Genomic DNA, 14,870 nt, shown 5'->3' on the forward strand with positions numbered 1-14,870 from the left:
TCGTGGGCGGGCGGGCAGCACGGGGACAGGTGGGCACCAGGGTCGTGGGGCGGGCAGGTGGCACAGGGACAGGTGGGCACCAGGGTCGTGGGCGGGCGGGCGGCACGGGGACAGGTAGGCACCAGGGTCATGGGCGGGCGGGCGGCACGGGGACAGGTAGGCACCAGGGTCGTGGGGCGGGCGGGCAGCATGGGGACAGGTGGGCACCAGGGTCGTGGGGCGGGCGGGCAGCATGGGGACAGGTGCGCACCAGTGTTGTGGGGCGGGCGGGCAGCACGGGGACAGGTGGGCACCAGGGTCGTGGGGCGGGCGGGCGGCACGGGGACAGGTGGGCATCAGGGTCGTGGGGCGGGCGGGAGCTTTTAACGACACGTAGGGTGATTCTGGATCAGGAACTGGACTAGCCCATCATCCCTGGTCCGATCTGTCCCTGGAAGGGGCGCCCTCCTTCCCACCTACCTTTGTAGCAGTAGGCGTCAAACTTCATGGCCGGGCCCGGGAAGCCAGTCCGGTTGGGGAACTGGTACACGGTCCTCACGCCTGGCTCGTCCCCTCCACATTTTTTACGTGGGGTCCTGATTGGGTATCGGACGCTTCCGTCTGCCAGCCAGCCTGGGTCGCACTGGTCCAAGCCATCCCTCCAAGCTAAATACAGCTGGCCTGTGGTGGCTAGCGAGGCCCCCTGGCTCTGGCAGTGCTTCCTGGCTCCTTGGGACGTCAGCCGTCCGGCCGTGGAGACGTAAAACACTTTCCCTGCAAGGGGAAGAAAAGCCCATTGATGCATACAGCTCCCCATTCACCCAGGGTCACGCAGCTCATGGCTGCAGTGCAGCTGCCTCTGGGGTAGAATGCACCCGCAGCTTAACAGCGCTGTACAACAGCTGGGATGTGAACTGAAGCCGAGTGGAGCAACAGAGTCATTGACTTTACTAGAGCGATGCTGACTTACGCCAGTTGAGGATCTGGGCCTCTTGCATCCAATAAAACCCACACGAGGGATGTCAGGTTCATGCTGGCATCCAGCCAAGATACGGGGGCTCGCGTTGCCTAGGTGTGACGCCGCAGGGTGGGGGGAGTGCTGACCTGGGGATGTGGCAGGGGGGTTTCACTGGGGATGGGAGACCTGAGAGCCTGTCACCTGAGCCAGGAGGGGGAGGGGGAGGTAACACCTCTGCCCGGGAAACTGGACAAAGGCTGCAGGAGGGAGCCTGCTGGGGGGGTTTTGGTTGCAGTTTGGGGCTGGGTGGAGGAACGCAGGGAACCCCAGGGCTGAGGTCTAAGCTCCCTGCCCCCCAAGGACTTGACTGAGGGGTCCTGGGTGTACCCACAAGCTCTGTTTTAGACTGTGTTCCTGTTGTCCAATAAACCTTCCATTTTACTGGCTGGCTGAGAGTCATGGTGAATCCCAGGAAGAGGGGTGCAGGGCCTTGACTCCCCCACACTCCGTGACAACAGGCCTGGGAACCTTTGCTACCGATCAGCACTCAGGGCCCCACCTTCCCCTCTCATCTGAAGAAAAGCCCCTCCAGCAGCACAGCGCCCGCTGTCATCCTACCAGGAAACTGGCGCAGAACTGGCTCCGAAGGGCAAACATCACCTCCACTTGCTGAGAGGCCCTAGGGTCTCCCCTCCAAGCACTGACCAGGTCTACTCCTGCTTAGCTTGCAAGGCCTCCCAAAGCACAAATCCCAGGGGGTGCAGCTATCGCATCCCTGAGCCACCCCACCGCTCAAGGTCACCAGAAGGGCTTCAGGTGCAAAGAGGCAATAAATTCTCCTTTGCTCCGTTTGCTGACACGGCCGTGAAATCAGCATCCGTCAGCCTGGGGAGCTCGGAGAGGAGGAATGCATTTTTAAAGTCTTCATTGCTTAAGCAATAAGGCACAGCCAGGTGCACGGTGCTCCTTGGTTTATCACTGTCCCCTGGGGGTGGCATGCAGCCGGCGGTGCATCGCCAATCCAGGAGCCGCCCGGCGCTGGCTGCGGAACGGCCCTCACAGAGCCTTTTATTGACTCTCAAAGAGCAGCAGGGGAGGCTGCGGGTGGAGGGAGATGGCCAGGGCTTGGCACCAAAGAGCCCGCTCCCTGCCCTGAACCTCTTGGGGTAGAAATCCTCCTGGCTTCTCTGCACCCAGCAGGGACTGGGGACCCTGCCGGAGAGACGCTTCCAGCCCAGAGGTGCCAGGGGCAATTATCTGCCCACCTCCAGCCAGGTCCTAGACCCGCTTCCCAGACCCCGAAAGCAGGTGGCAGGAGGGGCCCTTTGGGGCTGCCTAGGAAAGCGTCGTTGGGAAGGGGCCCGTGCCCCGGGCTTGCCTTGGAGCTCCCTGGCGTAGCAGTAGACATCATAGGCTTCACTGGCTTCCCGCTCCCCATAGCTGCGGATGCCTGGCAGGCTGCTGCGGTCTCCGTAGCAGCCAGGTCTGGAGAGCGTGATGGGGTACCTGTGGGGAGAAGGTGCAGAGCAGCAGTCACAGGCCTGGATCAGCCCTTGTCCTGCTCATCCCACAAGCCTCGGACAGCCACAGAACAGATGCTACCTCCGTGCTGCTATGCTTTAAAGCAGGAAACCTAGCGTACAAAGCGGGAGATGGGGGCGGTCACAGCTTCACAGCATCCCCACCGGTTTCTGCAGGGAGCTGGGGTGGCGGTAGGGGCCTGGTGTCTCTGCAGGGGGCCCTTTGACAGCAGAGATGCCGAGCCCCGGCTCTCAGGATTTGTGACGGATCTGGCTGCATGACACTCAGATCTAGCAGAGAATCACTCGCCACGGGGAACCGCGCTGGAATCAAGCAGCCGTCACTTTGATTCAGGTCAGAAGCTGAGGGTGTCTGATGGCAATTTCAACTATAACGGAGAAGAGGTGGAGGGGGAAAAAATCTCTTTATATATCCAAGGGGATGGAGACAGGCTGAGGGAGAGATGGAGTGGGGCAGGGGGAGCTGGAGATGTATAGATGGGAGATGTAAGTGCAGATCTGTGTCCTGAACCCAAAGGAGAGCAATCCTCTGTGGTTAGCTGTTTGCTAACAGCAGAAGTGCAGCCTTAAAGTGCTTGGCAGGGATTAACCACCTTCCACCCCCCACTCTCAGGCTTGCCAGGGTTATTCTCCCCAGTTTTCAGATGGGGAAAGGGAGGCACAGTGCAGGGACATGACTCACTCAAGGTCACACGGCGAATCAGTGGCAGAGCTGGGAGCAGATCTGTGTGCATGGAACAGGCCTGCGTGTGGAAAGGCACCACTGTGCACAAGTAACCAAACCCCTTGCCTGATCTGCAGACACAATGGTGTTTTGCACACACATTTTGCATGTGCAAGCCCCTGCACGGGAACCTGCTTTGGGCAGATTTTGCAGGCTGCTGCTATCTGAATATATGGCTCAGTGGCTGCTGCTTAGCTGGGTGCCTCTGGGCCACTGGCATGGCTGCTTTGCTGGGTCAGGGCTGTGTTACGGGAGCCTGGGCCCACAGGGAAACAGGGATCTAGGGTCTCCAAAGGAGGGATACGACATCACATGGATTCCCAGGGCTCCGGTGCTGCCAGGTGTGGTGCAAGATGCAGAAACAAAGCAGCCACGTTGCACTGAGAAGCTGTCCCATAGTCCCACCCCCATCACCAAGCAAGTCCCACCACTCTCCAATAGGGCTACTCCCCAAGCCGCATCCTGACAGCGCCCAGGATCCGGGGGCTCCCCAGTTTACCGGACGGTCTGGTCGGCCAGCCAACCAGCATCGCAATTGTCGTAGCCATCTTCAAAGGCAGCCTGCAGGTGACGTGGGGAGGCGATGACGGCGGAGTTCTCCCGGCAGGTGCGCTGGGCCTCGGGGAACGTCAGCGCGTAGCGGTTGCTGGCTGCTCGGTAGTGGAACACCACACCTGGGGAGAAGGGGACACGCAGGGCATGAGCAGGGGGACAATGCTGATGGGGGCTGCGCAGGGAAGAAGGAGCCCCCCCATCATAGAATATCAGGGTTGGAAGAGACCTCAGGAGATCATTTAGTCCAACCCCCTGCTCAAAGCAGGGCCAATCCCCAACTAAATCATCCCAGCCAGGGCTTTGTCAAGCCAGGCCTTAAAAACCTCTAAGGATGGAGATTCCACCACCTCCCTAGGTAACGCATTCCAGTGCTTCACCACCCTCCTAGTGAAATAGTGTTTCCTAATATCCAACTTAAACCTCCCGCACTGCAACTTGAGACCATTACTCCTTGTTCTGTCATCTGCCACCACTGAGAACAGCCGAGCTCCATCCTCATTGGAACCCCCCTTCAGGTAGCTGAAGGCTGCTCTCAACTCCCCACTCACTCTTCTCTTCTGCCCAGAGTTAGTTTGTCTTAGGGACAAAGTAAATTCCATGCTGGTGAAAGGGGCTGGATTGATAGCTCTGGAGCCTGCCGTTTTCTGTTTATCCACGGAGAAGGTGTTTGCCCAAAGTGACACAGTGACAGAGCTGGGGACATGAGGCAGCTGTCTGGATTCCCAGCCCCCCCAGTCACACTCACCTCCCAGCACTGGGAATAGAACCCAGGGTTTCTGACTCCCAGTCCTCCCTTTGCTGTAACCCACTAGACCCCACTCCCTTCCCTGAGCCAGAGACAGATCCCAGGAGATCTGGCTCCCAGCCCCCCCGCTCTAACCCACTAGACCTCACTCCCCTCCCGGAGCCAGTAGCAGACCCTTCTGAAAGAGCAAAGCAAATCACGAGCAAGGCCCCAGTCTGTAAGTACTACAGCCCTGCGGAGCCACTAGATCTCCAGGGGGAAGCCCCAGGAGGAGGGTGAGAAGCAGCAGGGATGCAAAGCCAGCAGCGTTTGCTCAGCCCCAGAGCGGGGCTGTGCGTATATAGAGCAGGAGTCGCTGGCCGTGTGCTCTCCGGGTGGAGAGATTCCATCAGTTCCCCTTTGGACACCAGCTGGACGTGCAGCCTGAGCACGAGCCCTTAGCATCCGCGGGAAGCTGCTACTGGGGGTGCCCAAGTGACTACACTACATGCTGTTGAGACTCCAGCGTACTGGGGAGACGAGACGGTACACCCCTGCTCAGTACACACGCACACGCACACACACACGTATACATACGGCCAGACAGTCCTGCAGACAAAGGAGAGAGACCCAGAGATAGCGGCCCCAGAGCCAGGGCTGCCCTGAGAGATGCCAGTGCCACTGCCTACCCTGCTATTATACCGTGCAGCAGCAGCTGCAGCGATCCCTCCTGCCCCCAGGCCTGAGTTCACCTCCAGCTCCTGGGACTGGCAGCACGCAGCGGTGGCTGGGCTCTGGCCAGCCTGGAGTAGCCAACACTCCCGCAGCGGCTCTCCCATAGGCATCCAATGGGAAACTAATCACCTGCTGATTAGGTCCTAATCACGACCTCCATTCCTGCCGGCGTCCCCGCTGCCAGCACCCAACTCACCGGTGACCTCCAGGGGCAGCAGGTCCTGCTCATCATCGATGCCAGCCACCACCTCGCAGCGGTACAGCCCGGCGTCGCTGGCCCGCGCTGCACCGATCACCAGGGTGGCATTGTAGCGGTTGCTGGGGTAGCCAGGCAGGGACACCCTCCCCTCGTAGGCTTTCACCACCTTCACCACGTTCTCCTTGGCCACCAGGATGGGCACGTCCTCCTTCTGGCCGGATGCCGACTGCACCTTGCTCCATTTGATGCGAGGCGGGTCCGGCGGCTCGTTGGGCCCCAGTGAGGCCGAAGGCTGGAGCAAGAAGAGGCAGGGGAGGGCCACTGGCTCAGCCAGCCCCACGCGCAGCGGCTGGTGCTGGACCTTGTTGATGTGAATCACCGGCCCATTGTCCTGGGAGCCTGCAGGAGAGAGACAAAGAAGAGGGGGGGATCAGAGGGAGGTGTAAGTCTGGGGGGAGAGGGAGCATGATACCACGGGGATGGGCACAGAAGAGAGACACATGTTCTGGCCAAACCATTTGAGACTCAGAACCGACCTGCAGCTCAAATCAGAACTGACTCCAGGATGCAGAAAAGTCCCTTGCATTTCCCCCCAATAGTTTCATTCTCGCTTCGTCCAGCTGGGATCTGGCAGTGCCAGGCTGCCACCGGGAAGCTACTTGGCGTCCATTTCCAGCCCCCAGCCCCATGATGATGAGCATTCTGCCCAGATCTCCCACATGATCCCCACGCTCCTGCAATCCGTTCCCACTGGGCGACTCTCAGAGAGTCCGTTCCCTGCAAGCATCACATGGCGAGGACAGGGCAAGATCAAGCAGCCCTGTCAATCCCTCGCTGACACCTGCAGACTCACCAGCAGGCAAGGGGCAGCTTGTACCAGCGCCGGTGGCTGCACCCCTCCTCACTGGTATCCATTCCCCCTGCGGGCCCAGGGTCACTCCCACAGTGGGTTTGGCTGGCACTGCAGACACCTGGGGGCTTTCTGGATGACTGGTATAAATCAAGTGAGCTGCGGCGGGGAGCAGGATCCTGGTTTCAGCTCTGCTTTCTAGCTTTCATCCTCCTTGGCCCTGGGGCTGCGGCAGGTGCCGGGACAGCCTGAACTAGACCCGCCAGGTCGGAAGGCCCCTGGGCTGCAGCGGTGTCCCCAGTCGAAGCCCAGGTCCGGGTTTAAGGTGATCTGCAGCACTGAGCTGGAAACGCACTCTGCAGAACAGCGCGGCAGGCTCCCACCAAGCCAGGTGGGAGTGCAGAGCAAGGCCTGGACCCTGCAGCCTTTGCTCACAAGAAGAGCCCTGTAGAAGTCAACGGGCCCCAGCATGACCTCACTGCCAGCAGTCACTCCGGGGGAGGGTACCAGCTACCTGGGGGCAGGTGAGAGCAGGATCAGCAGAGTGAGCCCATAGTCAGCATACACTGGAAATCAGGGATGTGCTTTGCTCACTCGAAACAGCACCCGCTGCTGCACCTCCAGCCAGCCCCCAGGTTCTCTAGCACTGCAGAGCTATCGGCTACCTCTGCAGCAGGGGGCACAGAGCATGGCTGGAAACAGGCCTCTGGGCTAGGCCGGACGGCCCACGACTTTCTTCTGCTAGGGCCCTTTCCTGTGCTCTCGCATAGCATGCGCAGTGCTGGAGATGCTGGTATGGATTTAGCAGCAGGGCTGTCTGGGCATGAAAGGGTGTCAGGCAATCTGGTCCGGGCAGGCAGCTAGGTTGATTGGCCCAAGCTGTGCTTAATTGCATGAGTGCTGACACCGGCAGCAGGGAGCCAGGTATAAAAGCAGCCCTGGCAAACTCAGGCTATTGTGTCACTGGGGGCTGGGAGGCAGGTGCAATGAGGGGGTGCTCTGCTCTGGGCAGGGCTCTTTAGAGAGTGGAAGATAAAGTAGCTAAATATCAGCTTAGATCAGGAGTCCTTTCTAAGCTGCAATTAACAATTCTCCTTCTTAATTGCATGTTTGCAACCCTCTTCTCTCCTCTCAAACATACTCCGAAAACCCCCAGGGCTCTGCTTTGCTGTAGCCAAGAATAAAAGCTAAATCTCTGGTGAGGGAACGCAGCATATGCCTCCTCCGGAGAGGGTTGTCTGAATGCAAAATAGCAGGTGCCTCTGAAGGAAGGAGGCACAGGCCTGGGGGATCTGGGCTCCAGTCCTGGCAGGCTGTGACTCTGGGCAAGTCCCTGCATCTCCTTCTCTGGAAGGTGGGGTGAATGACGCTTCCTTTTCCCTGGCCAATATTGTGAACCTCAAATGATCAGAGCCCATAAGCCAGGCACCAAAGATTATGAGTTTGGCTTCCAGGTGAAGAGATTTAAACGGGATGATAACTAGTGGGTTCTTTCCCTTTGCTTTCTGGTCCTGGAGCCATTTTCCATCTCTTTTCTACAATCAGCGGAGTCAGAAACTTACCCTTTTTGAATAAAATGAAAACGGAGACTTGCACTTAATCAAATGAATCCAGAAGTTGAGGCTTAAAGAAAATGCTGTGAGGCTGGAGATACAACTGGGAGCGCTGCCCTGAAGAGCTGCCTGGCGCAGTGGGGTCCTGACCTAGGTTGGGGTTTCTAGGAGCTACCCCAATTCACATAATAAGGAGGGAGGGGGGCTTTTTGAGATACAGGCCAGAGACTGTACCCTCTTCCCACCCCCCTCGCCCCCAACTATCTGATGTGGAACTACCTAACTAGTAATGCAACCCCATCTCCCTGAGCTTGTTCTAGCCAAATATTGGTGTCCCGGCGTCCCCGGGCAGGGCTCTGGAGCTGCTCCCTACGAAGCCAGTCAGGTCTCTGGGGAAGTCTCCTCTCTGGGAGCAGCCTGTCGGCAGGACACACAGCTCACCCGGCTTCCCCCTTCCTGGGTCTGACCTCGGAGCATTCAGCATCCTCTGCCCCTCCGTGCGCTTCCCCCAGCGAGTCCGCTCAGGCGGGGCTCTTGGGGAAGCCAGGGGGTCCTGCCCCCCAACTCCGCAGTCAGACGGGGCTCTCAGCCAGCCAGTAAAACAGAAGGTTTATTAGACGACAGGAACATAGTCTAAAACAGAGCTTGTAGGTGCAGAGAACAGGACCCCTCTGCTGGCTCCATTTTGGGGGGCAGTGAGCCAGACAACCCCATCTGCACTTCACTCCATGTCCCCAACCAGCCCCAAACTGAAACTCTCTCCAGCCCCCCTTCCTCTGGGCTTTGTCCCTTTCCTGGGCCAGGAGATCACCTGATTCCTTTGTTCTCCAACCCTTTAGCTCTCACCTTGCAGGGGGGAAGGGCCAGGCCATCAGTTGCCAGGAAACAGGGTGTCGGCCATTCTCTGTGTCCAGACTCCTGCACACACCTGCCCTCTAGGGCTCTGCAATGAGCATACACCCTTATCCCACCCCCTAGGTACTTAAGAACTGCATAGGGGAAACTGAGGCACTCCCACACTATTCAGAGGAAACATTAAGAACAGTCCCGCTTCGTCACACACGTTACCAGCCTGTCCTTGCCAAATGTGATGGGCCCAGGCCGGAGGCTCTGTTCCTCCCCATGTCCCTCCAGCCTGGGCCCCACTGCTAAGAGAGCCTCCTGTGGTGGCAAGACTATTGAGTTGACAGTGGAAAGGGGCTAAAGGCCCATCCCCAGGCCTATTGGTTGCCATGGCACCCACACTATTTAAAGCAACACAGTCCACCCCTGCCCCAGGGTGTGGAATGGGGACAGCGAGAGGTCTGGGTCCTGGGGTGAATAACAAAGGTCCCATGGATGCAGCGGGCTGGTCTATGGAGGTGCCAAGACCAGAAACCGAGGCTCGTTGGTGCACAGGCCAGCATGCAGTGTGGCGGGGGGGAAGCCGTGCTGGGAAATCTTTGAGCTGCAAATTGACCTGGTCTCTCTGAGGCCCGAGTACCAGCTGTAACTGTGAGGTTTGTGTTTGCACGCTCCCTGCCTGCCATCCCCACTACAGCTCCCTGCACTTGGCCCTCCAGCCCCACCAGGAATTGAGCTGTATGCAGAGCAGCGCCCCAGAGAAAGCCGTGTCCCGCTCCACAGGAGTAACCCAGAACCCGCCAGGCTCTCTGGCTGGGATGGCGTTCCCTAGGGGGGCATTGAAGAACTACACTGCTAGGATTAATCTACCTCAAGGCATTTATCAAACGCCGTAGAGTCTAGGTGGGGACCCTTCCATTTGGTGCCATCAATTTCTACGTGGCGCCAGCATGTATGAAAATAGAAACCACGTGCAAATGGAAACCCCCATGGTGGTATCCCCTGGCGCCAAGCTTGATGCCCTTAGAATCTTTGTGTGCTCTAAGCTGGATCTTAGAGCTTGCAATAAATGCTGTTGTCACCCCTCTGCTGAGCCATATCCTTGCAGGTCAGTTTTCACTGGAGGAGGAATAAGTGAAGTGGAGTCGCTGTATTTTCCTAGTGTAACTATTTATGTCATATATACCTGTCCTGGAACAGAGGTGGCCACAAATGGTACACAGCCACTCCCCTCTGTCCGAACTTTTGTTCAAATGTAAAGTCCTACATCTAGGAGCAAAGAATGCAGGCCATACCCAGAGCACAGGGGACTATCCTGGGAAGCCGTGACGCTCTGAAAAGGATTTGTGAGTCACGATGGATAATCCTCTGAGCATGAGCTCCCAATACAATCCTGGGATGCATAAAGAGAGGAATCTCAAGTAGGAGTAGAGAGGTTAGTTTGCTTCTGGATTTGGCACTGATGCGACCACTACTGGAATACTTTGTGAAGTTCTGGTGCCCACAGTTCAAGAAGGATGTTGATAAATTGGAGAGGGTTCAGAGATGAGCCACGAGAATAATTAGAAAACTTGCCTTGTAGTGATAAAACTCAAGGAGCTCAATCTATTTAGTTTAACAGAGAGAAGGCAAAGAAGCAACTTATCAGTCTACAAGTACCTCCATGGGGAGCCCAAATTCGATAACACAGGGCTCTTCAGTCTAGCAGACAAAGGTCTAACCAGCTCCAATGGCTGGAAATTGAACCTAGAGAAATTCAGACTAGAAACGAGGCACGACAGTTTTTAAACACTGACAGAACAATTTACCAAGGGTCGTGGTGGATTCTCCAGCACTGGACATTTGAAAATCAAGACTGGCTATTTTTCTCAAAGACGCGCTTTGAGTTCAAACAGGAGTTAATTCAGGGCAGTCTCTGGCCTGTGCTACGCAGGAGGTCAGACAAGATGATCACAGGGGTCGATGCGGCCATAGAATCTATGAACTCTCAGCCCAAACTCCAGGGGACTAGTTCCCGGGGAGCCACTTTGCCCTAGGACCTGACTGACTCCAGTGAGAGCTCCACTCCCCTGCTGCTTGCTACAGTATCACCAGACTAACAACAACACAGCGTGGCTTCAAGGACACTGCTCGCTCACGAAGCAAAATATCTGGAGACGGTAACGGCACCACCCGATGACCCCGGTATGATGGTATTGACCTGGTGCCTCTCAGCCCAAACACCAGGGCCACCTTCCAGATTAAGGGACTTGGGAAAAACTGGGGTAGAAATTTCCCTCCCAGCTTGTATAGCAGAGCACAGTCCACATCAGGATGGCCTGGAACTGTTTCAGGTAGATTCCAGTTAATCCTGGGTCTGCCGCATACCCCGTCACTGCTTCACCACTGAATGTTAGCCAATCCATGCCAGGCTGCTGGCAGCCTGGAGGAGATACCCCCACACTGGCATGAGATCCCGCAGTGCATGGAACTTGGTAGCTGGCACCAGGCTTCATGCTGAGGCTTTCTCCGCGTGGCTGGATCTATCCGTAATGCTCAGCTCCAATCTGATCCAGGCACAGCCTCACCTGAGTCAAAGCCTTTGCAGACTTTCCCACACCCTTGTTAAGTGGACCCCATAACCCGGCAGGTGGGCTTGATCCCCATTCCCTTCCCCAGAGACCCTGCAGCATGGGCTTCGATCGTCCGGCATCAGCTAAGCCCATCTCGGAGGGAGAGGGCCTGGCTTGGTGTTGACGCCGCAGCTTCATGGCTCACCCGGCCGGCCGTACCTGCAGCAATTCCAGAAACCACCGGGAAAGAGCCAAGGGTCTTGCTGCTGACCAGGCTGTTAGCAGAGACTCTGCCTGGCTGGCTGCGGATGGCAATTAGGGCACCAGGACTCAGCCTCGTCAGAATTAACGACGCACACAATGGCGCTCCCCAGCCTGTGCTGTGATTGATTTTTCCCCCAATTACAGCGCAAGAGCAACAGCAAAATGATCCGCTGAGGCACATCCCAGCGCATCCCTGTGGGTAACTCCCTAACCTCCAGCGGCAGGCAGGCAGCCAGCCAGCTGCCACCAACACCGGCCCTGCCCGGGGAGCCCGGGGAACTAGCTTGGGTAACTAGCGAGATCTCCCCTTTAGACAGCGCCTCTCCTGCCTCATGATGGCTGACCTGGCGCCAGTTCTGCAGGGCAGGATGGGAAGTGATGAGCGATGTGGGACGCGGCTGACACCACGGGGAGGCAGAATGGAGCTGGAATGGAACCAGGACACCAAGGTTAATACCCTGCCCCTTAAGGCAAACACCACATGGGATCTTTAGTGACCACATGCAGCCTGGAGATTGGTTTGACTTTGCCTCCAGAGGGCAGAGCGGACCCACTGCCACCCCCCCTCCCCCCGCCAATACATAAGAATGGCTATACAGCATCAGACCAATGGTCCATCTAGCCCCGTATCCTGTCTTCCTACGGTGGCCGGTGCCAGGGGGAATGGACAGAACAGGGCAATTTATTGAGTGACCCATCCCCTGTCATTCAGTCCCAGTCTCTGGCAGCCAGATACAAACCCAGTGGGAGGAGCTCCATGTTCTGAATCCCCAACATCTTCTATTGCCCTGGTTCTTTGGAGAACCCCTCCTGATCCCCCAGCCCAACCCTGTGTCGCTCGTAAGAACGGACACAGCGTGGCGGGGACGACACATGGCTCTCCAGCCAGCCTACGCACCTCGAACAGGGCGGGACTAAGCTCCCCCTGAGGCTCCGAGTCTGTGATTATCTCTGCCCCCTTCACATGCACTTCTGGGTGTGTTGGGCTCTTCGTTGACATGGCCAAGGTGCTAACTCCCCGCTAGGGTCTTGGATTCTTTATCTCGGCAGAACAGGCCGCCCTGAATGCAAATGGCTTCCAGGGGACTCAGGCGCCCAGACCCAGCGACAAATTAACTACTGGATCCCGGGAGGGACAGGGAGGAGCTGCGAGCTCCATGGCAGATGCATGGATGGCATTTCTCAGCCAGCTGTGACAAACACCCCAGCACCGGAGTCCCATTCTAAGGGGTGAGGTGGGCTGTGCTGTCTAGGATATCAGCAAGGCCCCCGGGGGAAGAGCATAAAAAGGCCTGGCTAATCCCCCCCCATGGACCCCCGTGCCACTCCCCATCCGGCACTTGGAGGCGGACTTTGCTATTTAAACCCATCCCTCCAAGGCTGAATCTCCAGGGTTCACAGCCTCTGCCACTAAGCCATGGTAGAGAACTTCCCAGTCAGAGCCCCCTCCACGGGCTGCGGGCTGATGGAGCTACCCATGGCCCGAAGGTATCACTGGGCAGAGCGAGCCCAATGGGGAGAGCACGAGAAATACAGAGGCGAGAAATCAGCAAGCTCAGAGACTCCATGGACGGCCCTGCTCCCTGCACACCCCCTCCCCACGGGGGGACTGGGCTGCATGTGGCTAGATTTCAATCAGCATGCCTTAGGGCATACCCAAGTGCCCCAGGTCATAATTACCGGGCTGTAATCTCTCTAGGACAACCTGCTGTCCCAGCTGAATTCTACAGCAGCTCCAAAAAGACCCACCTCATTTAGTTAAACAATGTTTAGAAGGGGCCCTGATCTCTGGGGGCTTTTGGGGATCTGTAACGTCCTCTCTCGCTTCATAATGCCCCTCCCCCGCAGCTTTGGGTTTTTTCTGTACCGTTCTCTCTCTGTCTGCCCCACTCTGTCACACAGTCCAGTAGCTTAGCTACTGTAGGGGCACTTGAAAACACTGGAGTTGTGAAGTGGGGATTCTTAGGCTAGTGCCCAGGAACTGCCAGCCTGGATCAGACCATTGAGACGTCCAACCCAGGACCCCCTCTCTGACAGAGGGCAGTGCCACATGCTGCAGATGGTCTGCACTGGGCAGCACTGGGATAAAATTCCCCCGGGGAGGTTCCCTCCTGACCCCCATTAATTCGGGACCAGCTGATGCCCCGGAGCCAGGAAGACTTGTTCCATCCCTTCCACACTTGGAGAAAGATTTTTCCCTCAGCTGAAGCCACAAGGTTTGGGGCTTTTATTTTTGCCCCATCTCCATTTTGACCATGGCCTGGCTGTAGAGGGAAGCAGCATGATTTAATGGTGAGCACAAGAATCAGGACTCCTGGGTTCTATTCCAAGCTCTGTTGCTGACCCTCTAAGTAGCCTTAAGCAGGGCACTTCCCCATTCCTGTGCATCAGTTTCCCACTCTATGGAGTGGTAGCAGGCATGGGGAGGTGCGGGAGGCTGCAGATCAGTTCCTGTTGAGGAGAAATCAGTGATACGGAATCTGGGTATTTTCCGAGAGTAACTGGTTTATTTACCCTATACATACCAGTCCTGGAACAGAGGTGGCCACAAACAGCATGCAGCAAATCCCCTTTGTCAGGACTCTCAGCCCAAACATCAATGCCTGGCTGCTTGGGAACAACTTCACCCTGAGAAATTACTCTAGTTACGAAGGTTACAGCAGGCAACAAACTCCTGCTGTTTGTGACCGCTTCCCCAAAGCTTTAACATAACAAAACAACAATGCTGTGTTTCCTCATGGACGGTACACTGAGACAAAGAATTTGTGAGGCGACGTGGAAAGGTGCCACCTGATGACTGCCCACCATAACATGAATACCCTGCAGTTCACATTTTTCCACCAGCCCTGCACAGCCTTGGCATTTTCAGATCCCACATTTTCCCCAGCTACTTTGAAAGCTGTGTTCCTTTCCCCTGTAGAATAACCCTGCCCTACACATCTTGGTTCCTCTTCCCATGCATGGCTGTGCAGTGAGATATACACTGCCCCACCCTTCCTCCTGGCACACCTGTTTTACCACCCTCTGTGTGCCCCCCTCCCAGCCTTCCTGCTCACTGGCCTCTCTTTCTGTTATGCTTGTGTTTGAAGCAGTCATTCATCTAGGAAAGGATATCCATGAGGAGCAATCTGAGCTCTGCAACTGGGGAGGAGGGACTTTGACTGGCTGCATAAATTGCTTTAAAATAGAAGGGAGAAGAAATAAGCAAGCAAGGCTGCACTCCCCTTCAGGGATAAAAACCTGGCATCAATGCATCTAATTATGTAAAGCCATAAACTGTTTTTATGCCCTTCAGAAATGACCGGGTAGTGAGTTGAATCACTTGTTGAGGGCATTTGCTGAAATAGTTTATCCCTCTGGAGAGGGGCTCATTTATAGACTGAATGGGAGGAC

General features: G+C 56.7%; 1 protein-coding gene across 1 annotated transcript in view; it reads right to left on the reverse strand.

The window, feature by feature from the left end:
• NCAN (neurocan) overlaps nt 1-14,870 on the reverse strand; it is an 80,098-nt gene that overhangs the window by 31,231 nt on the left and 33,997 nt on the right. Inside the window, exons 3-6 of the mRNA XM_074939610.1 lie at nt 5,413-5,814; nt 3,702-3,876; nt 2,316-2,443; nt 460-753 (exon numbers count right to left, since the gene is read on the reverse strand). Of these exons, the coding sequence (XP_074795711.1) occupies nt 460-753; nt 2,316-2,443; nt 3,702-3,876; nt 5,413-5,814 (999 nt within the window). The remainder of the gene's footprint in view (nt 1-459; nt 754-2,315; nt 2,444-3,701; nt 3,877-5,412; nt 5,815-14,870) is intronic.

The sequence above is a fragment of the Natator depressus genome, chromosome 25 (assembly GCF_965152275.1).
Source record: "Natator depressus isolate rNatDep1 chromosome 25, rNatDep2.hap1, whole genome shotgun sequence".
Taxonomy (NCBI): domain Eukaryota; kingdom Metazoa; phylum Chordata; order Testudines; family Cheloniidae; genus Natator; species Natator depressus.